At 38.8% G+C, this 25,379-nt stretch overlaps 1 protein-coding gene across 1 annotated transcript; it reads left to right on the forward strand.

Annotated features, from left to right (window-relative positions):
* The first annotated feature begins 871 nt into the window (after positions 1-871).
* LOC134578582 (receptor-interacting serine/threonine-protein kinase 2-like) lies at positions 872-24,136 on the forward strand. The gene is made up of 12 exons (XM_063437550.1): positions 872-1,098; positions 9,695-9,941; positions 10,859-11,012; positions 11,940-12,095; positions 12,886-13,013; positions 13,595-13,647; positions 14,951-15,127; positions 15,940-16,025; positions 17,662-17,721; positions 18,233-18,338; positions 20,362-20,526; positions 23,175-24,136. The coding sequence occupies exons 2-12, from the start codon at positions 9,796-9,798 to the stop codon at positions 23,441-23,443; spliced, it is 1,500 nt and encodes a 499-aa protein (XP_063293620.1). The 5' UTR covers positions 872-1,098; positions 9,695-9,795; the 3' UTR covers positions 23,444-24,136.
* The last annotated feature ends 1,243 nt before the right edge of the window (positions 24,137-25,379 follow it).

Here is a 25,379-nt window from a genome sequence, read left to right on the forward strand (position 1 = left end):
CGTCAGAATTAAGCAAACATTTCAGGTGTATCTACAAAATAAAAAAAATTAGTGCAGACAAATCTTCTAATCATAAATACACACAAAAAATATTGGTGGCCCCCTTAGGATGGCACTCACTTGATTCAGAGCTTAGAATCCCGACTCTGAATATGCTGGTACATTGGGATACTGCACTATCCTGTTTTTCTCTACATTTCTGTTTATGTATAAATCCCTGCAAGCATCGGTGGATACCTCTTTCCAGAGTAGTGGTGTGCTTCTCCCAATATACCAGCATACCCAGAGAGCCAGGATTCTAGGCTCTGGATAAAGTGAGTGACATCCTAAGAGAGCCACAAATCTTTTTTCGATGTATTTCTAATTTTAAAAAAATTGTCTGCACTATATTTGGTTTTTATATTGTAGATACACCTGAATGATGTGTTAAATTTGTACGAACAGTGTACACATAATTGTAGAAGTATATATATTTTTTTAATGAATTTTTTTTCAATTAAGAGAATTGTGGAGCACAGCACTCTTTTGCTTTGATAACTTAATACTCTGAAAGCATTTCGAGTATTCCTGCTTGTGCATGAAACAAATCTTTGACAAATCAGTGCGTTTGTCCAAATCAGTACCATCAGTGCAGCACGTAAAAAATAGTGAAAGAAAAATATATAATGCAAAGCGACTTATGTATCCATGGCAAACTGAACATTGCAGTCTGGAGGAGAATAATTTTTGACAGTCAGTGTAATTCATTTAATTTAGCTCTATAAACTACTGTCCCTTTAATTAGACAGAGAGCTATAAAGGGGAATTTTGAGACTGGGAGGTAGTGGTGGGTGTGACTCTTTATACTGAATTCTTATGATCACATGAAACAGTGCGTGTGTATGTGTGCGTGTGTGTATATACTGCATTGTGTGATCTCTGTATTCGAAATATAATGTCTTCAGCTGAGATTCTATTTTCTTTTCTGCTATCGGATTGTCAGATGCGGAGACGGTTAAAATAATTAGAAAATCGGATCGCTTGGAAAATACGTTTCTTTATCTCTTGGCTTGAAATCCAACAACCGATTCACAGTACCACTAAGAGGATCTGGCTAAGGTAGGGCTTGACTGTGCTAGTCCTGAATATTAACTCTGTACTGTTCTAGCTAAGTTAGTATGGCTGTGCTCGTATTTACATTTACAAAGTTATTCACTAAAGAATGAAAGCAAAGTGAATTTCACATTTTAAGATATAATAACTGAATATAAAACATAGCTTACTTGGAGAGTTTTCCAATCCAGCCATTTAAGCATACAGTTTGACATTCACTTTGAACTGAGAATTTACACTGTAGTGCAGGCATAGGCAACGGCAGATGTTTTGGACTACACCTCCCATGATGCTTTGCCAGCATTATGGGTGTAAGAGCATTATGGGGGATGCAGTCCACAACATCTGGAGTGCCAAAGGCTGCCTATCCCTGCTGTAGTGGATACCCCGTAGAGGTTTATACACACAACACTTAATCGTAGTGGCATTTAAAGCTTAGTTGCAAAATTAGTTCTTGATTAGCCAGTCTGTGTCTACATCATATCCATTTGGCCTATAGCAGTATATAGGATTTTTTTCTATTAAATAAACTTGGGTTGTGGTGAAATGAATGCCACGTTTTAAACTAAAACAGCCAACCTCAAGGATTAGTATATTGTCATCGCTTTGACAAAAAATAGAGGGGAAGAAGTCCTTACCATGGCTTTATGATTTACAAAGAATAATCAATGGGTGGGTGCGTACAATTATTTTATTGATATGTATTTGTGAGCATTGTTAAGTGAAGACGCTATGTGCCCATATATATTTTGAGACATGGATTGTAGAAAACACATTTTAACTTTTTGGGATATTGGGATTCCGACTACGCTATATTTTGTCGATTATATCAGCACCATTTTTGGCTGGACACTCCTCTTTTGCTGTAAGCTTGTAAAGTGGTTCCCATAGTTCTTTTTTTAATTTAAAGCCCACATTTCACGTATTTTCAACTCCCTTTTAAAAAAAAAAAATGAAACACTTATTATTAATGATGATTTAGTTAATTGCCACTTCCACATTGTGGCGAAATTAACCTTGCCACTTGTACCTGGAGAGGACTGCTTGCCAGCCTCTTGCCATGTGATTATGGTCCCTGGGATGTTTGGCCCTTTAAATACAAGATTTGGGCACAATGGATTTTCGTTGTGCTGCTGCTGGCCCTTTAACTTCCAGAGAAACGATTTGTACTTTTAAATTGGCACTTCGTATGCAGTCGAAGTCGCCGAAGTGGCCGCCATTAGAAAACCGAAAACGTGGCGGCGGCCATTTTAATTTAGTCGAACGCGGTCAGCAGTGCGTGCCACTGAATCTATGGAACTAAAATCGGCTACGCATTTGCACGAACACCGCTGACCCTTACCTTCTCAGGAACTTCGACGCTTCGGCTGGAATCGAAGTGCGTTCGACAATTCGAACACACTGTTAGACTGGGATATTTGCACGAACGGCCTAGTTCGTGCATTCGAATGGGACTTAGACATTTTTTTTCTGTGAAATTGACCATCCGCACAGCCCAACTCTATGGAACTCTTTTTGGGCATGAAAATGTGCTTGCGGTCGGTCAAAGGTGACTTATAACTATCTCCCGAACGGCTGAACGGATTCAAATGATTTTGGGTATGTTTGTATTTGGAATGTGCTGATTAAGAATATGTGACTTTTATTAATATTGGATGTATAGTTTTAGAGTTATGAAAGTTGGGTAAAAAGTATGTTTTAAACTGTACGTATAATTGGGTTACCTCTCAGGCTAAGGGGAGAGAATCTGTGGGATGTAACCATTGTGTGATTGGCTAATGTATAATTGTCTGTGGGTGTCTCCCTTGCATGGGAGAATTGCATAAAAGCAGAGTGTGTGTCATTAAAAGTCAGTCTTGTTCCAGCATTAAGCTTTGGCTCATGTGTGGATTATTTGGCGTTACCAGCGATTTATTACTCTGTGGATTACTTGGTGATTTTATTCTATGGGAAGAAGGGAATGCTTGACGGAGTAAAGGATTGTAACGTCACACACATAAACCAAAGAATGTCGCAAATGTCCCTTTTTTATTGCTGCGCTGTTTACAGTTGCATGCGATTACTATCTCTAGATCAGGGTGCCCAAAAAGTAGAGCCCTAGATGTTGAAGAACTACAACCCCATAATGCTTTGTTAATTTTTAGCTTCTAAAGACTAACAAAGCATTATGGGGATTGTAGTTGCTCAACATCTGGGGTACTACTTTTGGGGCACTCTTGGTCTAGATCCTGCATATGGTAATGTGATTTTCAGAAGGAATGTAGTTTAAAGTGGGTGAGTTAAAGGGAAACTGTTACTTCTTTGAAAGTGAAAGGAACTCATTCCTTCATCCCAGCACACAGTATTAAAATGTATATTGGTGTGGTAGGGTTGTAGGTAAACACAGAACACATTTACCCAGGCATTGTTATTGGCGATGTCTAGGAATTGAGTATAATTTTAAAGGGGAACTATAATTTTCCAGGATTTTTAATACTGTTTACTTATACTATATTTAGCAAATATGTGTTTGTGAGCTCTAAAAAATAAAATTAAACTTAGAATTCTGCAACACTGGATTTAGATCTCTAATGGAACTGCGTGCCTCTATTTTGGAACCATGTCAATCATCGTTATAGGCCAGGGATAGGCAACCTTCGCCACTTTAGATCTTTTGGACTATACCTCCTTTGATGCTTTGACAGCATTAAGGCATTGTGGGAGATGTAGTCCACAACATCTGGCGCGTCAAAGGTTGCCTTCCCCATTATAGGCTCTGCCCCTTTCATCTGGTAGTCATTGTAGAGAAAGAAGGAGACACAGTAACAATGGGGGAGTGTGACAGAACGCCATTGGGGATGTTGGTCTACTAACAAAGACCCTTACTTAGACCGGGGGACAATCTCCCAGGAAGGTATCAATCCCTCTACCCGTACCTCCATCTCCCAGGAAGGTATCAATCCCTCTACCCGTACCTCCATCTCCCAGGAAGATATCAATCCCTCTACCCGTGCCTCCATCTCCCAGGAAGGTATCAACCCCTCTGCCTGTGCCTCCATTTCCCAGGAAGGTATCAATCCCTCTACCCGTGCCTCCATCTCCCAGGAAGGTATCAACCCCTCTGCCTGTGCCTCCATCTCCCAGGAAGGTATCAATCCCTCTACCCGTACCTCCATCTCCCAGGAAGATATCAATCCCTCTACCCGTGCCTCCATCTCCCAGGAAGGTATCAACCCCTCTGCCTGTGCCTCCATTTCCCAGGAAGGTATCAATCCCTCTACCCGTGCCTCCATCTCCCATGAAGATATCAATCCCTCTGTCCCCCAGGCAGGTATTGACCCCTCTGACCCAGCCTACTTCTCCCAGACAGGCAGGGCCGGTGCAAGGATTCTTGCTGCCGCCTCATGAATGCAAATACGTTCCCTCAGAGGTTTATTCACTAAGCTCTGAACTGCAGTGAAAAGACATTTAGGTAAAGAGACGCACTGGGTAGACATTAAGTGAAAGCAGACGCACGGTGAGAAATTTAGAGAACGGAAACAGCCTGGGGAGACATTTAAGGAAAGGATAGAGTGACTGTTGAGATATTTAAGAAATAGAGACTGGGAGATAGTTTAGGAGAGAGACACAGTGAGCTCACATTTAGGGAAAGAGACGCATTGCCCAATATAAACACACTTATCCAGTATATCAGGATTGGGGAACATTCGGCCCTCCAGATGTTGTGAACTACATCTCCCTGGATGCTTTGCCAGTATTATGGCTGTAATAGTATTATGGGAAATGTAGTGCAGAACATCTTGAGGGCCGAAGGTTCCCCACCCCTGCAGTATATGCATCCAAATGCACAAACTGCCTAAAACATCCATACATACATATACACTGCCTATTAAATACAATCAACCATACACATACATATACATAGCCCAATACATAAATCCACACACAAATACATACAGCCATACACTCATACTGCCTAATGCATATATCAGTACGTACGTACTGCCTAATATATATATATATATATATCCAAACAATCATACTGCCTAAAACATACATCAATGCATCTGGTGGGATTTCATTTACAATCATGGTGAGACAGTGAACTTTAATTTTAAATTTTTTTTGTCTTAATATATAATTACATTTAATATATTATAAATATAATTTAATATATAAGAATCTCTTTACATGGTCACACACTAACACACACACTCTCACTGGTGTCACACGCTCACTGACATACACTGTGTCACTTACACACTCTCACTGGCAAACAGTGTCAGTGTCACTTACACTCACTGATATACACAGTGTCACTTTCACACTCTCATTAACACACACTTTCTTCCTGACATATACAGTGTCACTTACACACTTTTACTAACACAGACATGGTGTCACTTGCACACTCACTATTAAACAGTGTCACTTACACACTCTCACTGACACACACTGATATGTGACATACACAGTGTCACTTACACACTCTCACTGACATGCACACTCTCATTAACATACATACACAGTGTCACTAACACATTCTCACTAATACACACTCTCTCACTGACATACAGTGTCACTTGCACACTCTCACTAACACACACACAATGTCACTTGCAAATTTTCACTAACACTCACACTGTCACTCAAACACAAACTCGCAAAACTTTACATACATACACAAACAAAGCAATTTAACACACACACCAATTTGCAACCATACACACAATAACCAGTGCTCCTTAGCCTCCAGATATGCCATACCTGAGTGCTGAAACTGGCAGAGAATGGGATCAGCCTGCAGGAAGTGTTCTTTCTGCTGGGGCAGCAGGAGAGCAGTGAACTGTGTACTCCCTGCAGAGTGCTTCCAGTGTTAACAGGCATGGGGCAGCCCGGATACCAGATCATGTCCCGCTTCCCCCTGCCTGCAGGAAGCTGAGTGCTCAGCTCAGGTGCTGGGTTACAGGAAACCCTGCTCCCTGAGCAGATAAACGTCAGAGAGGAACTTCGCTGATGAATGGCTGTGCTAGGGGGTGGCCTATGGTATCTCTGTAAGTCAAAATAACAGAGTTGCAAAAAACAAAAAAAATCTTCTATTTTATTTCAATATATCTCACTGTTTATTCAATAAACGCCAGCAGGCGGTGACTATAATATCTTCTGGTCTCTTGTTCCTGTAACAATAATTGCCCATCCCGACATGTTAGTGTTATTTTGACAGCATTATTCAGTCTTTAATTTGAGGAAGCACGCTCCTTCTGGTTGTTTACACTATTTTTATTGCTTTCTGGCACGTGAGCAAAACTCATCATCGCTCATTTGATGCTCCTTAGTTATATTCAATATTGACTCACAAGGTATATCCTTTTGGGAAGGACACTTACCACTTCCACTGGCAAGTCTCAATGTAAAACGCATTACATAAGGAATGACAAACATCAAAAAAGTTTACAAGTGTCTACATACCAGAGATATTTTTTAGCATATTTGTATCTCATTTCATTACCTTTCCAGTAAACCTGTGATTCCAGGCCATTACCTCTTTTGTGATAAATTGTACTTGTGTCATTAGCTTTGCTGCAAAAAATGTAAACACAGTGGGGAAGATTTATCAAAGTTTTGCCAACGCTTTCCCATCTAGATTTTTGTGAAGTTTTAAATGCAATTTATCAAATGAATTAGACTTTTTTTTTCTTTTTTGAATTCTTTATTTTTGTAATGCATGAATAAAATACAGGATTGTTAAGACAACGTTTAACAAGAAAAGTTGGTCTCACATGTCATAGATGCTGCACTTTTTTTTTTTTAAAAAAAGGTAGATAAAACATAACAAGTTAAACAGTATGGCATTATAATTAAATCCATAGGAGAGAAGCTGATATGCAATTATGTATGCCATATCGGATTAAGGTCCCTGAGCCCTCAGCATCACACAGCCAGCTAAACAAGCGTGTGTATCCACTGTACTGGCTGCATGGAGAGTCACCCCAGTCCCCAGGTAGAGATCCCCATCTCCCACCGCTGGTCGGTTAGAGTCCCCATTTTTCAGACATGAGTCTGTTGGCGGACAGCCATCAATCAGCCTTGTTAGCCCAGTCACTCCTCAGAGCCAGGTGCTGTGTGTCGCTTGAGGTTGTGGAGTGACTTGAAATTTCTCCATGTTGCGGGAGCTGATGCTGCAAAGCCAGGAGGTGGCCTGAGCCATGTGTGACACACAGTGTTGCCCTGCCCTGCCTGCATGGGGTGCCAAGAGCCCAGAGAGAGACCACCATCTCTGTGGAGGAAGGAATAGACTCCGCCGCCATCTTGTTCGGTAAGCGGGTCCTCGAATGCAAGTAGCTGGCATTGCTAGTACGCTGGAAGAAGGGCGTCAGGATGGACCGGGATGACCCCCACCGGTCCAAAGGGGGGGAGCAGGGCCATCGCCTAGCGGAGTCAAGGGTCTAGCTTGTTTCCGGTATGCAGGATAGCAGGGTGGCGGCCGTCCACCCCACTCACTGCTGGATTAGGCCTTAGGCACCAAGATCAAATTTCTCCCCTCAGGGGGCCAAGACTTCGGTTTTGAGAAGATCTTCAGGACCAGTACCGCTTAGTGCATGTGGTGGCAGCTTCTTGGTGCCTGGTCTAGGATCAGACCGCTTTTGTGGGTCAAAAGGCTTGAAAATGCTGGGAGCTACCATGCGACTTGTGTGCATGACGGTCAGGCCCCGCCCCCAAATTAGACTTTTTAATGTTATTTTTTTTATTTTGTGCTCTAACCGTCACTTTTGAATATCCACCATTTTTCTCTAATGCAATGGATTTGTTTACATTCCTTCCACGTTTTCTGCCACAGTAGTGGCAGAATGTTTCATCCACTCTAAGTCATTTGGTCTTCTAAAATGGAAATTTCTAAGAAAATATGGTGACATTTATTGTGAAGAAAAACACGACTTTTAGGTCACTTTAAGAAATACGATCAATATAATGACTGCCACGTTTCAGAACATGTTGGTAAATATCCCCCCCTGTTTATATTGTAGTGCTTTCTATCACAATATACCCATAGTGCAATGTTCAGCTGCTTGCTTCTAAGAGACCACATCAAAATACAATACTGACCAGTTTGTAAATATGAAAATAAAAAAAAAATAAAAAACACCAAAAAAATATAAATACAATACTGACCGGTTTGTAAATATGAAAATAAAAAATAAATAAAAACACCAAAAAAATCTAAATACAATACTGACCGGTTTGTAAATATGAAAATACAATACTGACATGTTTGAAATCAATGGAAGGTCTGCTCAGCAGAGGGTTTAGTTCATGCACCAACTAAACAATCAAACAGATTGCCGCGACTACGGGTATCATCTCATGGAATAACTTTGCCAGTTATTAAAATTATAAAATGTTGTTAATGCGCGCCTTTTCAGAGAAGGTACTCACTTTTGTTTCCAGCGGTTTAGACATTAATGGCTGTGTGTTGAGTTATTTTGAGGGGACAGCAAATTGACACTGTTATACAGGCTGTACACTTACTACTTTACATTGTAGCAGAGTGTCATTTCTTCAGTGTTGTCACATGAAAAGATATAATAAAATATTTACAAAAATGTGAGGGGTGTACTCACTTTTGTGAGATAATGTATATCCTAAAATATCTGCCATAGTAATGTAGATCGGATTAGCCGTATTAGTCCAATAGACAAGATGCCAAAATATCAGAGTATTGCAATATCCAATGATACCTTTATAATCTTATTAACATAACACTTCAAAGACAAGCTTGCAAGAGTTTTCCTCTCTTCCTTAGGTCTGAAGCAATACTGATCAATCATTTCAATCAGTTTTGCATCAGCTCTTGAAAGCTTGTCTTTTAAGTATTATGTTAGTCCAATAAAAATGTATCATTACAGACTGAAATACTCTGATTATGTGTCCTCTAAAATATCTGTAAATACCGTGTCTATGAATTTGATGTTTACGCTTGAGACATTGCAGGGAAACACATGTTTTACTAGTGTAATCAGCAGTCAGGCAGCGCAGAAGTTAAACGGCTGCTGCTGAGGTCAGATTGCTGCAAGACTTTCCTGTTTGGCAAGTTGATTATTGACAGCTAGCTGAACCCAGGCTTCCTGGCTCTTGGGGTTTAACTGCGCAATCTCCAGATTCCACAGAATATATGGGGGTAAAGTAACAAGATCTCATGCTTTAAAAGATCAACAACCCAGCAATCGACAAACAGTATGTACAAAATAACAAAACACTACAAAGTGTGTAGATTTAGATTTGCATTTTTATATTCACGGCTTAAAATAGTTTAAGTATATATGTATATATGTGACATTTGTGTATTGTAGAGAGAAGACAGAGACAAGGGTTACATAACTGTTTATGAATTTCTCCAGAACCCAGTGACAATATCATATATATATATATTTTATATACATACTTTGTTTTTTGTTTTTTATTTTTATTTTTATTTTTTTAATCTTAGGCAATCTTAGATCAAACCACTCCTAAACAGTCAGAAACTATTCACAACATAACCACTACACTGAACAATGATTATGTCATGTTTATGTCTTCTTACTTTTATTAAATGTTTCTAATAAAGATTTCCTTTCTTGCTCAGATTCTCGAACAAACTCCTGATGTTTCTGTGAGACTCTGTGCGATCAACAGTAGCCGGCCTCCCATAATCATTGTACTTCTGACACCTCGCACTGAGCAGGGATGTTCAACAACAATCCAGCCGTCAGATTTGGGAGGAAATGTCAGCTAGTGCAAACAAGCTCTGATATTGCATTGCGGGTCAGCTATGGACCTAATGGATTGAACGCCTTTTTTAAATACTTAACTTCTGCAGGACTGGATGAGAGGTGAGCTGGACATGGAAAATGAACAGGGAAAATGTTTTTACCAGACTGGGCATGAAGAAACCTGATCAAATAATTTTCTTTTTCTGATTCTGTTGTGAGGGGCTCTTAATTAATTTTACTAGTTTCTTTCTCATTGGTGACAGACTAGCAAACACTGTGTGACTAGGGCATCTTGTCAGTTCACTGATGGACACCTCCTTTTTGACACATAACTGGAAACGTGTTACATGTTACGTACATGATGTCACATACATGAGCTCTGAGAATGAATGGCATAAATTACATAAAAACTCCATAGCCAATCGCCTTCCATCCGTATATCAGTGGCCAATCCATGCCTGTCTTCCATTATGCTTAAAACAGACAGCCCCAAATCAGAGGAATACAATATTATGAATCTTTGTAAATATAAACACAGCCATTTGAGCCATTAAAAGTATTTCATGCCCTCATCACAGTCTGGCTCCTGGAGGCCCTTTGTAGCGCTATACAGTCTTTCTGCTGTCAAATGACTCTAAAAGGCTTTTTTTGTTATGACATAATAATTGCATCATGGGTCATTAAAGGGTTAATAATGACGTTCGCTATTATAAAGTGATCCCAGTTAATGTTTTTAAAAGGCGGCTTTCGATCACGGGATAGGTGGATCCTGACAAACTTTTTGTAAAAAATATAGGGTACCATGGTTGGAAACATCATTGCTTTGGAATCTGCATGTAACCATTTTGGCCTTTATTATGCAAGAAAATATTCTACTCCACACACTTTAATGTTAAGTGATTACATCCCTCATCTATAGGATATCCGGATCAAATGTGATGTTTCCCAATAAGTGATAATTTGCCTATAAGTCGTGATTAATAGATTTGATGAGATCTTAGTTACATTCTTTTCCTGTGTGTTACTTTTTCAAACAGGCAACGCCAAGAGATACTCGAGCATGTTGAACGTATGCGGCAGATAAAATCTGAGCGCCTGGCTCCCATAATTGGCACGTACCAAAATGGAAATACTCTGGGGATCCTGTTGGACTGGATGTCAAATGGCTCATTGCATGCTCTAATCTACCAGGTCAGAGGCCATGGAATCCACAATGCAGAACTATTTGACTTGCAGAATGTGCTTGCCATCCCTGACTTATAGCACCTTCTCTAACACTGCCTTAATAGCTCTTTCATCCCTCCCTAATTACGTTTCTTCCATCCCAACCTTGTTACAACTCTTTTATCCATCTCTTGTTAGATCTCCCCCATGCCTTCCTTGTTTGGGTTCCCCCATGCCTTCCTTGTTTGGGTTCCCCCATGCCTTCCTTGTTTGGGTTCCCCCATGCCTTCCTTGTTTGGGTTCCCCACATGCCTTCCTTGTTTGGGTTCCCCCATGCCTTCCTTGTTTGGGTTCCCCCATGCCTTCCTTGTTTGGGTTCCCCACATGCCTTCCTTGTTTGGGTTCCCCCATGCCTTCCTTGTTTGGGTTCCCCACATGCCTTCCTTGTTTGGGTTCCCCCATGCCTTCCTTGTTTGGGTTCCCCCATGCCTTCCTTGTTTGGGTTCCCCACATGCCTTCCTTGTTTGGGTTCCCCCATGCCTTCCTTGTTTGGGTTCCACACATGCCTTCCTTGTTTGGGTCCCCCCATGCCTTCTTTGTTTGGGTTCCCCCATGCCTGTGATGTATTCCTCTGTGCCTGCCTTATATTACCTTCAACATTCTCTATCACTTCTTCATTTTCCTAACTCTTTCCTTATATTAAGTGTTTACCATCCCTGCCTCATTACTCCTTCTTCTATGCCTCAGTGACCAAAAAGTTAAAATCCGCTATCTATAATGCAGATAAATACTTCAGGGGTTTGTTCACTAATTTTATGCTGACATACTCTTGCTGTGACGATAGCTGAGCTGAATAATATTTAATGATTTATATTTAGCTATTTAGTAAATAAACCCCTCCTTTTATGTCCATGAACGCTTTCCATGCTCTAAACGGGCTGTGTCTATTTTCAGCGAGACCTGTATCCAGTACTGCCACCATTTGTGTGCGTGCAGATCCTGGCAGATGTCGCCGAGGGACTGTGTCACCTGCACAGTTTATCTCCTCAATTCGTACATCAAGCACTTAAACCAAGCAATATCCTTCTGGATGGAAAGTACCGTGCAAAGGTGAGGAGATATGGTCCAGTTGCAATGGGTGATTCATTGGGAAGGGGAAACACACAAGTTTTTCAATTGCAAAAAAGTATGTATTTTAGGTGAAGCTCACAAAGATACCATTAGCCATTGATTTGAGGTGGTGATTGGGCCAGGGACAATTCTCTTTACAGGTTAAATTGAAATGTTCCCATCATTTTTCACCGTTTTAAACTATGGCTCCAAGGTCCACATACTGTAGGGAGTGATTCCTGGTAATTCAATAAATACACATACCTCCAGAGAGAGTCAATTAAATTACCATTGGTATTCCTTCTTTGTAATTAAATGATTTCCATTGACTGTATGCACGTTCTACATACAAGTGGGCAGAACTATCCGTGTACTCCCAACAGCACGTGAACCTGCTGGGGAAATATCACAATCATTTTTATTTTATTTTAATTTACAAGAAATCCATATTATGCTTATCACAGCGATCAGAGAGGGAGCCAGCTTGACCATTTCTGTACATGCGTACCTCTGGTAGGTAATGCAGCTTTAGACAAGATTCCGTATTTAATCAGTGGGCTCTTGACAGTATATAGCAAATAACATCAGCAGGTTTACCCATAAATAGCCAATCTAGGAGGAGTACATTCACCATGGGGGAGATTTGTGGTCACAGTTTAGTAAGAAAGTGTCTTCGAATTTATCTTCATTAAATCTAAAGGAGTTCAGTGTATACAATCTTTTTCTTTTAAGAACAGATGTTTTTTACATATCTTTAGAATGAATTTGAAAAAAATATACATATTTTCAGGTTTCAGACTTTGGGATGGAATCATTGCGACATTTGACCTCTAACGAAATCAATCAGCAATGCCGGGTATATCTGTCTCCGGAGAGGCTGCAGGGATATGAACCATCCACAGCAGACGATGTTTACAGGTGTATATCCAATCCTGCATGTTTCAGCATATTAAACAAAGCCACAGATTTTACTTTGTTTTACCAAACATAAGTAACTTTGTTGATACGGCATAATACGAATGTCTAACAGGGTTTTTCACTAAAGTAAAAAACTTGAAATTTAAAGGGACACTGTAGGCATTCAGACCACCAGCTCATTGGGATGGGGTGCGGGAGGGGGTCACTCCAGGATTCTCTAGTGCCTGGAAAACTGGTTTGTTTTCCTGGCACTGGAAAATCCCTTTAAGGTCAAAATAGCCGAACTGAAAAAATTCTCCCATTCAGCTATGCTTTCTATTCGGCTGTGCTGGCCTTAAATTTGAAATTCACAGTGAATTCTTACTTTAGTGAATAACCCTGTGAGACATTTGTTGGGTGCAGTATCAAAATAGTTACTTGTGTTTGTTTCATATTGTTTTTATAATAGTTTTTTAAACTCATGCAGCATGTGAAAAGTACATTTTCGCCAAAAGAGCTTTTCTTGCAGAATTCCAAAGCTAAATCCAGCCTATACTATCATATATTGCATTTTTCAATAACTTTTATTTTTTTTCTTCTAGCTTTGGGATGACATGTTATGAAACGTTTAGAAGGCAGCCCCCATTTCGTGGTGGTAAGTTTTATATATTGCTGTTTACTATTGCTAATAAAAACTGTCCCTCCTTAATGCACCTTTCAGGGCTGACTGTATCCTCACTGAGTAACACAATACTTCTACAACTGGGCGACTTAACAGCTTATACACCACCCATGCCTTTCACAATCACCACCATGTCTCTAAATCCCTACAGTTAATAACCTTTCTAGCTTCACCTTCCATGAGTGTAGCTACCTCAGCCATCTTCCTCTATCTGCTTAAGACTTACGTCTATCTTCTGTCCGTACTCCCACCTCTGATGCTCGCCTTCAAGACTTCTCGAGGGCTGCACCGTTCCTGTGGAACTCGCTTCCCTCCTCCTTTAGATGCTCACCCAGTCTCCACTCCTTCAAAAAATCGTTAAAAACCCACTTCTTCATAAAAGCGTATCAATTAAACTCTTAATAGCTCCCAACTGATTCCTCTTCTGCAACTGTCACTAGTCTAATACTATCCTTACCTTTTGTGTCACTTTACCCCACTTCCTCTAGCATGTAAGCTCATTGAGCAGGGCCCTCAACCCCTCTGTTCCTGTGTGTCCAACTTGTCTGGTTACAACTACATGTCTGTTCGTCCACCCATTGTAAAGCGCTGCGGAATTTGATGGCGCTAAATAAATACCATAATAATAATAATAATAATCCATCAACAATGACCACGCCACACCATACCAAATACTCTTGTATCTCACAAATAAAACAGTTTATCCATGCAGTCCCATGTGCTGGTACCCAACAGCTGATTAGCTTAACAACTGATTCTCAAGTGTTCTAATCATACAATGTTTGGTTGCACAAGAAGCAGTATGAACCAGAAAGCCTCCAGCTATTTTTGTAAATGGGAATGGTAATATTTACAGGGCTTAAAATTTCAAGTCCTACACTACTAGTCAATGTTTAAAAATTACTCACCACTGGAAGCCTGGAGGGTCCATGACACACTCATCAATGGTGAAGTTCTACTCACCACAACTAAATTTCCACTTGCTATTGGCAAATTAAATTTTTGAGCCCTGATTTCTAACTGTAATCCAGTTCACCGATAGTTACGTAGGCTTATACAGTTCTATCCCATCTAGTTTCTTTAAAAAAACAAAAAAACTTAGAATGGTTTTGAAGTAGCACATTATATAAAATTATATGAAATTTTAGATGTTTCTCTGACTCAAGATGTTTCATAGAATGTGACGGCAGATAAGAACCATTCGGCCCATCTAGTCTGCCCAATAATAATTTATTAAATGCACACATCGTTCTCTACCTGTGTTCAACTTTCACAGAAGAAAAAGAATACCCCTTGAAGCTGGAGACAGGGATTACAAGGGGCCTTCGACCACAGCCGGGCATGGACATTCTTCTAAAGGCCACTAACATGTCCTGTGCTCAACGTGCAAGTCTAGTTGAGCTTGTCAACTGTTGCTGGCATCAGAATCCTAAAATGAGACCTTCAACGGCAGGTGGGTTCTAGTTTTACATTAAGGAAAATCACCCAGGTTTGTTTATTTTTGAAATATCATGCATAAAAGGTTTACACAAAAAAGGGGTGTTCAAAATTATTTTTTTGAGTAGTCATAATTTTCTACTGAGTTTGTGCTTGCAGTCTTGTGCCATATGTGAATAAAAGCAGTAAATATGTTTCTGGAAGCAGCCATCTTGTTTTGCTAGTAGACATTAGTTGTGGTAGTTTAAGAAATACTTTTTTTTTTAATATCAAATTGCCACATCAATTTACAAAACAAATGTGTGCTCCAATAACGGCCTCTTAGGATGTTGAGAGTAGCAGCATGGGTTTGTTCTGCACCTTTTATGTTATTAAAGTCTGCTATGACAGGTTCTGACAGGTCGCAATGTCCCCCGACAGTGACATCACTGCTGGGGGCAGGTGACCAGGGGGCAGGTAAAGTTGAGATTTACTAATCTGCACCTCATGGGTGCCGCCATCTTCCTCTGACAGCCGACACCTTTACTTTGTCTCAGTATATCTCTTGACTTGACTTTTTTTTGTTCATTGACCAATATAATTTTACTAAAATATAAAATTTGAGGTTGTCATTTTAACATATATTTCCCCTACGTCCAAGGTGGCTAAGGCATATTCACAGGAGTAAAAATCACTATATTTCAATAAAAATATCCTTAATTTTGCAGCAGGCAATATAGCCTAATAATAGGCTCCATTAATTGAAATGCACATTTTATAGTGATCGTATTGCACCATGTTGAGGAAATTATGTTATAAATAAAGTAATAAACGTTTATCCCTTCTCAGATTGCCTGGGCTTTCTCAGAAAAATCCAGCAAACTTTCTCGGTTGAGGAGATGGAGCAATCGGTGAATTCACTCCAAAAACACAAGGTGAGACTTTTTTGTTGTTGCCTACACATTGAGTTTTAGAAGTATCACATTATATAAAATTATAGAACATTTTTGTTTCTGATCCCAAGCATCCTGGTTTGCTAACTTGTTAATAGGTAGCCTCTATTATCCTACATTCTATGTTTAAAGGGGCAGTTTAGGCAGCATAAGGCACCTGATGCTCTCAGCCAGTCAGCGTCGCCAATGCCCTACGGCGCGCCACTATTACTGAAACTTAAATTTCAGAAGTCGGATGTCGCTTGGGGGAGGGGAGTTGAGTCAGCGCTGGAGGCATCTTTGTGGTTAAACCGTTCTAGAACGGTTTAACCCCTGAAGGTTAGAGTGCGTCTAGGTGTCTCATGAAACCATAACTACTTAATTTAGATAAAGTTATTTTGATGCCTGGAGTGCCCCTTTAACTTTGCTCCCAACCATACTGTACGTTGCTCATTGGGGTAGTCCCGCTCTATTCCCAGTCCCATCCTTAAATAAATTGTTTGTAGGGTCACGATTTTAAAGAGACATGTTATCTAATAAAATTTATTATACAAAAAATAATTCAATCATGTTTTTAAAGCAGACAGGGTTATTTACTGAAGTTAGGATTGCAGGGAATTCAAAGTGAATTTTAAAATGTAGGCCAAAATGTTTGTTTTATTCAAATTAGAATGTCACATACAGAAAAGTTGGTTTTAATAACATATTTGCTTATACAGATAACACATTCGAATATATGAAAAAAAAGTACTCAATTATGAAGTGTTTTTAATTTCATTCAAATCCCCCACCCACAACAACTTCTGCAGTGAAACTTCCAAACCAGGAAGTGACTCAGACAGTCATGATGCGTAGTTAACCTTCTAGCACGGTTGAGCATGTCTCAGAAGTAGTGCTTTATGTGCACAGTCAGGGTGCTGTAGTCCAACTTTTTAATGTAGATAGAAGTTCTAAGTCATGGCGTCTTACACAGGAATCTTTTGGGAGAAAAATTGGAGAGGGGTTGGCAGGATACAATTTTGAAGGACAGTAATCATTCTAACATAGAGAAGATTTATATAGCATCATGCATAATTAGGTAAAACCAAACCAAGTTATCATTGTAACATCCGGCCTAATGCTAGACTTGGAGATTAGTTGTGGAATCAACTGCAAGTTGGCCGAATATAGGCAGATCAGGTGTTCGGCCACATTTCCGATGTCCAAGCCGAGGGGGGGAGGGTTGTCAATATTCTAAATTCCACTTGTGGCTCCAATAAAAAGTTTATTGATGCCTAGGGAAAATTCACGGAATTATTTTATTCACAGATCAAGTGAGAAGTGAGCCATAAAGGGGAAAAAAACAAGAGAAGTAAAACATTTTTAATTTTAAATATTTTTCATAAATATAGCCACTATTTCTCACTTGTAAACCAAAATGTGGGAAAACACTCATGTCAGTGTACTGCTAAATATACACATATTATATTATCATTATTATTATTATCATTTTCATGCTTTTTTCGTTTGTTCTGATTTGAAATTCCAGATTTAAAAAAAAAAAAATGTTTTTTTTAAATGTGTGCATACCCTATGGATGGCTTGGTTATATGATCACATTATCAGTAAGAGTACTAATTACAATGTCTGGTTGTTCCAGGAGATGGCAGAGAAGGCATTCCAAAGCCCAGTACAGGAATATGATATCTCATTTTTGGATGTAAGTGTTACATTTGCCATGTTTTATTAAGATCTTTGTTTCTAATATGTGTATTACATTTTTAGAAAAAAACAAAAATATTTACTGTATTTGCAGGGTGTGGTACACCATCTTAGAGTGTACCTGCCATAACATAGTATTATGTTAAAGATCCAAAAAACATGTATATGTTGTGCTAGCAGAAATACATTTTTTTTATTTTTTATTTTTTTTCAATTGTTCCTTACCCCACCTGCCAATCATTTTTCAGCATAGAGCTTTATTCTGACAGCATAGCCCTCTATACTTCCGATCTGGCACAGCAACTTTAGTGCATGCACTGTAACTCCATGATTACTCTTTTACCAAGTGTGCCTTCTGATTGATAGAATAGAGGAAGTGATAGAATGATGTGATTTCCATTTACACTTTCAGTTCATCATCGCTTCTCAAATAAGTAAAATGAGAAGCTTGCACTCGCGTGAAGCAGGATTTAATGTTCAGCAATCCTGTGCACTTTATTTTATTATAGTTTTATTGCTCGATGGTCAGCGGCAAAACTGTTCAGAGAAACCGAACCCAGAGCACACCTGAGGAAAGTCACAGAGGAGCCACACAGATTAAATCGCAAAGAAGTGGTAAGGAGTGTGTGTGTCTTTGTACACCTTGTGTCACCTCTGTCTGCCTCCTATATCAGATGCTGTCGATTTGTCCTTGTTCTATTGTGATGGAATTCACTGTTGTAAACCCATCTGTACATCCTATATCGCCCACTACATATGCCAACTACAAATACCTAAATTTTCACTAATTCACTTATACGAGGTAACAATGAAGGCTCATCGCCTCTTGTCTGCTGATCAATGTTCCCATGTGTGAGATTTCTATGACATAGTTGCTAGGAGATACAAGTTGTGATTGGTAAGAGACTGATACACAGAGTATCATTGGAGTTCCGTTTGAGACTGGCAGACTTCTCCAGATATGGTCTGTAGCCAGCCAACCCCAGCGGTTAAACTCTTTATGTGCAGAGATACATAGCAAAACACTGCACCATGACCACTTCAAATCACTGAAGTGGTCATGGTACTTGGAGTAACCCTTTAGGAATATTCGCAGTGAATTATTTTGAAAAAAAACAGACATTGTTTATTCTTTTGGTTAGCTACCAGTATAAATAATATATTTAACGGGGTAATCTATATTGGAGTGTGATATGGTTAAAGGGACACGATAGTCACCAGAACAGCTTATTGAATTTGGAGTAGAATCATTACCTTCAGGCTTTTTGCTGTAAACACTGTCTTTTCAGAGAAAATGCAGTGTTTACATTACAGCCTAGTGATAACTTCACTGGCCACTCCTCAGATGGCTGTTAGAGATCCTTCCTGATCCAAACATTCAGTGTCTCCTCCCTCTGCATGCAGACACTGAACTTTCCTCATAGAGATTCATTGATTCAATTCATCTCTATGAGGAGATGCTGATTGGCCAGGGCTATGTTTGAATCATGCTAGCTCTGCCCCTGATCTGCCTCTTTGTCAGTCTCAGCCAATCCTATGGAAAAGGATTGTGATTGGATCAGGCTAACACTTCTGATGATGTCAGCAGACAGCTTTTTGTTCTGAGGCAAACAGCATGCAGATCTACAGCTTCAGGCTTGAATACAGTAAGATTTTGCTGTATTTATGGAAACATGAGGGGACCAGGGGGGCTAGATGGTGTATTTAACACTATAGGGTCAGGAATACATGTTTGTGTTCCTGACCCTATAGTGATCCTTTAACCTAATAAGGCAAAGACCCAGGGAAGCAATATGTAACATTACCACATTTGAATAAGGCAGAATGCCTTGTAACATCTCAAAGTCCCTTCTTTGTCTTATGAGATTGTTTGACTGAACTGGAATATCAGCACAATGCCAACACAGTAATTGTGAGTATTTTATCCTTATGAAATACTAAATTTTTATGAGGGGAAGAGAGACACAACCGCTTTAAAACTGTTGTGTGCTTTTTATTATTACTAATAAAGTTAAGCTATGTTTGTTTGTTTTTTTATCATGTGATACTCAATTGTCTTTTAAATGTATATTAACGATTTGGCAGATGGCATCATAATCTAGTTCAGTTCTGGCCTAGCAAAGGAACACATTACAAATTACGAAGAGAAACCAAAACATACAGGGTTATTTATTAAAGTAAGAAATGACTGGAAGGAATGACTGAATGAGTTTTAAATTTAAGGCCAAAATAGCTGAACTGAATGCATAGCTGACTTGGAGAATTTTTTCTAGTTTGGCTTTTTTGGCCTTAAATTTGAAAATTACATTAATTTTGAATTACCGACAGATGTCAATTTAGTGAATAACCTTGATTGTTTCTGTTTCACCTCCTCTCTGTATACTGACTGAAAGGTATAAAAATATATACATATATTTTTATAACAATGATAAATTTATAACAAGGAACCAAGATGGATTCTTCCAGGGTAGAGCTAAATACAGTGTTTTGGATTACATTTTATTTTATAGACCTCGAAAACAGGTATTTGTTCAATATATCGGGTATTTAAACATAATATTTCATATTCTACAAAGTAATGTTTCCCTTTAATATTTAACATTTTGTTCTCTCTGTCCTCCATTTTTTTGACTTGCAGCCAGCCTACCTTGTCCTAGTTCAGTGCAATCTGTGCAGACCAGTAGTCCCTCACTTCCTCTTGCCAACCATATGAACCGCACCAGCCTTCCCTGTGAAAATGCCAGGCACCACAATAAGTTCAACTTGACAAGAGGCTGCTCACACCATGAGCCAAGATCAGGAGGTGAGAACAGTAGGTTTGAAGAATTCTGGGAAGAAGATTAAAGACTTAACCACATGTCTGGGGTACCAAGGGTGCAATAATCAGGTGCAGGTAGAGCGAGGAAGCAGGCATCTAGTAGAAACGTGAAATATATCGTTCTCTTTACATCGAGAGATTAAAATAAAAAATAGCTTCTTAATCAGTTCTTTACCCCCACGCCCCAAAAATTTTTATAGTTGTCCTGCTGTTCAAAAATATCATAGTGACACAGTATATAGTGTACATCCTGTCTCCAAATGAATCATGTATCTTGCATATTCTATGAATCTATACAAAACCGTGTACACTTGCCACATCTCAGTTTCAGGAATAATTTTTTTACATACCAATTACCCCTTGGTTTATGCTTCCAATGATTGTATTGATCCGTGTTGTTATGCACAAAGGTGTGAATTGTGTGGAATTAAGAATGCCTTTCCCATTTTAGGCAAAAATAGATCAACTATTAAAAAAAAAAAAGTTAGCTACAATGGCAGCTGTTGGCGTTTATAGATAGTGGGGCACTGCTGCCTGACTTTGTGCGTTTTGCCCACTTAAACCCATGTACTTAACCCCTGACCCAAAGAGCTGTCATGCCCTTTTCAACACCACAACCCTGTAGGTACATGTATCTGGGAAACACCAACCACTTTAAAGTGATCAAACTCCACCCACTGCTGCTATTACCCAATGGCAGTCTTAGAAGACAGGACAAGTTGTTGACCCAGCCTCTAGGGCATCCAGTACCTGGTGCCCAATGCACAGTCAATTGGTTGTGCCAGAAATCCTGTTAGAGTGGTCTAAACATATCTGAAAGGTCCATACTAAGAAATTGGACGCTTTTCTAAAAATGTCCTAAAATCGTGATATTATTGGTTGAACAGCCTCTCAAAAGTATCTTCAATAAACCAATAAACTATAAGGGAGGAAATTGCTGATATAATCACGACAAATGCAACATGCTTTCTTCTAACACGTGCCTATCTTGTCATTACCACACCAATAGATTTCCATTTTTCACAACAAAAATTGAGGGGAGAATTGTCCCTATAGACCACCTGATCAGTTATGTTTTGAGTGCGGCTGTTTTTAGCTTAGAATCTGAAATTCACTATGAATTCTCCAAAAGTAAAATTTTAGTTAATGACCATGACAAATGACGATCTCGGGTCCAAGTTGATAAAGCAGAGAAGTAAAGTGCATTTTTTTTTAGTTATTTCTGCTGTGTGTGTATAACTGCAGTAAACAAAATTGTGTTAACTAAAAAAATAGAATAAACAATAGAAATCATTTTTTTAAAAGCCACTTCTTAAACATTATATCCTTGAATAATTTACTTTTCCCAGATATAAATCCAGATATTTATACATCAGTACAGAATCTAATAAGATAACCTCTTTAGACAGTAAGTTGCACATGTGTTTTGGTCTAACTCTATAATACCTGTATCAGACAAACTCTCCTTTCTTCAAGTTGTCCTTTGTACACTTCTATGTATGAGCAAGTTTACAGAAAGCTTTTTGGATTGGCCCTGATAATATTGTAAAATGTTATCGCTACCACATACAAATTTGTCAATACTACTTTTATTTTTTTTACATGTTACTCCGATTATTTATGTTTTTTTTCTTTAATGTTCTTACATAGACCATACAAATCTTCACTACTTGATACGAATGCTGGTGGTGTCAAGTCATTTTTGCAACATTGCTGCAGTCACTCATTGCAAACACTCTATGTGTCTACCTAATAAACTGACCTGTTGTTAAAGGGACACTATAGACACCAGAACAACTACAGCTTAATGTAGTTGTTCTGGTGATTATTATCATTACCTGCCGGCATCATAATGAAAACACTGCCTTTTTCAGAGAAAAGGCAGTGTTTACATTGCCCCCTAGGGACACCTCCAGTGGACACTCCTCAGATGGCCACTGAAAGTGCATCCTGGGGCAGTGCTGCACAGTAGACAGAACTGCCATTCAGCGTCTCCACGCTTTGCATGGAGACGCTGAATTTTCCTCATAGAGATGCATTGATTCAATGCATCTCTATGAGGAGGTGCTGATTGGGCCAAACTGCGTTTGACCCTGCCCCCGTCCTGCCTTCTTGACTATTTTAGCGTATGGAAGAGCATTAGATTGGTTAAAAATCAGCAATTCTGAAGTCACCAAGCAGGCGGGACAGGGACAGCACCGGCAGACACGCGTGGTGCTAGAAATAAAGTGAGTTTTAACCCCTTCTAAGGGTGGGACAAACCACCGAAATGGTGGTGGTTTTAACACTATAGGGTCAGAAATACATGTTTGTGGTGCAGGATCCTATACTGTTCCTTTAACTAATATATCATTGTGCATTAAAATACACAAGGCCACCAGTTATTTCCTGTGCAGAGTCTATGCAGAGTACAAATCCGTGCTCTTCAGTTGATGCTTTCCAACAATACTTTTATGTATCTTCCATCCCGCTTGAAGAATCACTTGCAGCGTTACTCGCAGACCTATATTTTAAATCTCTGCCCCTATGCCCATCAATATCATACCCTATCTGCTAATTGGCATAGGGATTTGTCACTTGATCTTGTTGTCCTGTATCTCACTGGCTATCAATCTCTTTCTTTTCTCTAATAGGCCCCTCAAGGCCTCCAAATCATGTACAGAACAGAAACTCAACTAAAACACTGATTGAAATCAGAGAAAGTCTTGTGCAAGATATGACCGAGGGAAAACTGAACCGGCTGTTGGACATCTTGAGGTCCTCCCAGATCTTCTCCAGAGATGAGTATGAGGTTATCAATTCAAAGATCACCTTAACAAACAAAGTAAGACAATTCTTGGACATCTGCTGTGAAAAAGGCGAGGAGGCTTCACGCACAGTTCTACAGAGCCTCTCTGTATGATGTAGCAACCTATAAAACCCAACATGAGGTGGACTACAATCCGACAAGTTGAACCATTCACATGCTTTTTATAAATGGATATAATTTGGAAGGCCATCTCAGCTGGGGCAGGATTCCTCTATTATTGAAGGTGTGTTGAGTAGGATACCTATACCCCCTTCGGACGAGATCAACTAAAATATTTAAATGGCGGAAAAAACAACAACATGGTGGTGCATGATAGAGTGGGTAAAGCAGTAAATAAGCTGAAAACATATGTTATTTCATTGTCCTGGTTTCATGGCCAAAGGATTCGTTGCTGTCTGCGTTGAACAATAAGGTCTTCCATATGTGTGCAAATTATTTGACCATGGATTCCTTGCAAAACTGGCAGGATGAGGATCTGAGAAGAGACTTGGCCTTGTGACAGCCACAATATGGTGTTGTGCCTGACATTTCACTGTATGTTCCACAGACAGGTAATAATTGATAGATCCCTAGTGGATTATTTCATTGGAAATATTTTCCGTTTCCAAGGCTCATGTTACATTTGTGTATAACAGTGCTTTTGTCATATAAGTCTAATGTATTTTTTTTACCACCTGTTCCAAACGGACTCTTTGCTTTTTGATCAGTGGTATTACTGCCTATCATTTAAAATAGCAGCCTTGTTTTAACAGGTTAGAGGGCAATTTAAATTAAATAGCTTGAGTATACTAATGTTTCCTTTTTTTTCATCACTACACTGAGAAAAATGTGTGTTTGTGTATGTGTATAAATATCTATATATGTATGTCTTACAATTTTTTGTTTTTATGTATAAATATATATTTGCGAATATAAAGAGTTATTCATTAAAGTGAGAATTGGAGGGAATTCAAAGTGAATTTCAAATTTAAGATCAAAATCTTCCAAACACCTATATAGTTACATAGTTATATAGGCTGAAAAGAGGCACATGTCCATCAAGCTCAGCCTATCTCATCTCTGTGTTTATGCTGTTGATCCATCCAAAAGAAGGCAAAACAATAATAAAAAAAAAGGTTAAAGCACTTCCAATTTTGCAACAAACTAGTAAAAAAAAAAAATCCAACTTGACCCCCACAATGGCAGATTTATCCTTGGATCAAGAAACTATTACCCAGAACAAAAGCTTTAATCAAGTCTTAATTAGCAATCTAGTGGTAGTAGGAGAAAATGGGGGGGGGGGTAACCCCTAATATATATATATATATATATATATATCTAAACAGCAAAAGAATTAGAAATAAAACAAAAAATAAAAAATTGTAGTAATAAAAAGCTACCAGTAGGTGTCACTAGATGTTAGGGAAAAACATATTGAAATTTTATCTTAATATGTTTATTAATAAAACTTAACTTTTAATATGTTAATGCATAAAATAAAACAAGCGTGACAAGCAATTTTAAAATAGGGAAAGTAGTCCCAAATCTGTCTGTAAGATAACAGTACAGATCCTGTTTACAAAGTTGATCGCATAGTATATTTAGCCAATATCAATCAAAATTACTAAAGGAGATAATCAGTCCTGAGGTGCCTCCTTTAGTCAAATAAAGCAGTAACAATTATTACCGAGTTTAATTTAGGATGCAATCCTCATATTGTTTTGTTTAGCAGTTACACAACGGCAGACAGACGTTTCTCTTTGCTGTTAATAAAGATACATTTCTCGTGCTGTGTATTTAGTCGTTAGAAAGTAGCAGTCTTTGATTTATAAATTATCTGTCAGGTTTGTTCTAAATAGACCTGAATATCTTACATAGAATAGTGCAGACAGATCAGAAAAAAATGTATCAGTAAAAGTTCACTATAGACTAGCTAAACGATAAGCATTCACTTACTGATTTTTGTTACTACAATTTTTTATTTTTGTTTTATTTCTAATTCTTATGCTGTTTAAAGAAACTATTACCCCACAATTTAAATATTATATGC

This window comes from Pelobates fuscus, chromosome 12, assembly GCF_036172605.1.
Source record: "Pelobates fuscus isolate aPelFus1 chromosome 12, aPelFus1.pri, whole genome shotgun sequence".
Taxonomy (NCBI): Eukaryota; Metazoa; Chordata; class Amphibia; order Anura; family Pelobatidae; genus Pelobates; species Pelobates fuscus.

What these genes read in the sequence shown, in the direction of transcription:
- LOC134578582 (XM_063437550.1), top strand. Translation starts at nt 9,796, where the DNA reads ATGTTCAACAACAATCCAGCCGTCAGATTTGGGAGGAAATGTCAGCTA. An exon ending in TCTGCAGGACTGGATGAGAG is followed by an intron (nt 9,942 to 10,858) that starts GTGAGCTGGACA and finishes TTTTTCAAACAG; the next exon opens with GCAACGCCAAGAGATACTCG. An exon ending in ATTCACTCCAAAAACACAAG is followed by an intron (nt 16,026 to 17,661) that starts GTGAGACTTTTT and finishes TGGTTGTTCCAG; the next exon opens with GAGATGGCAGAGAAGGCATT.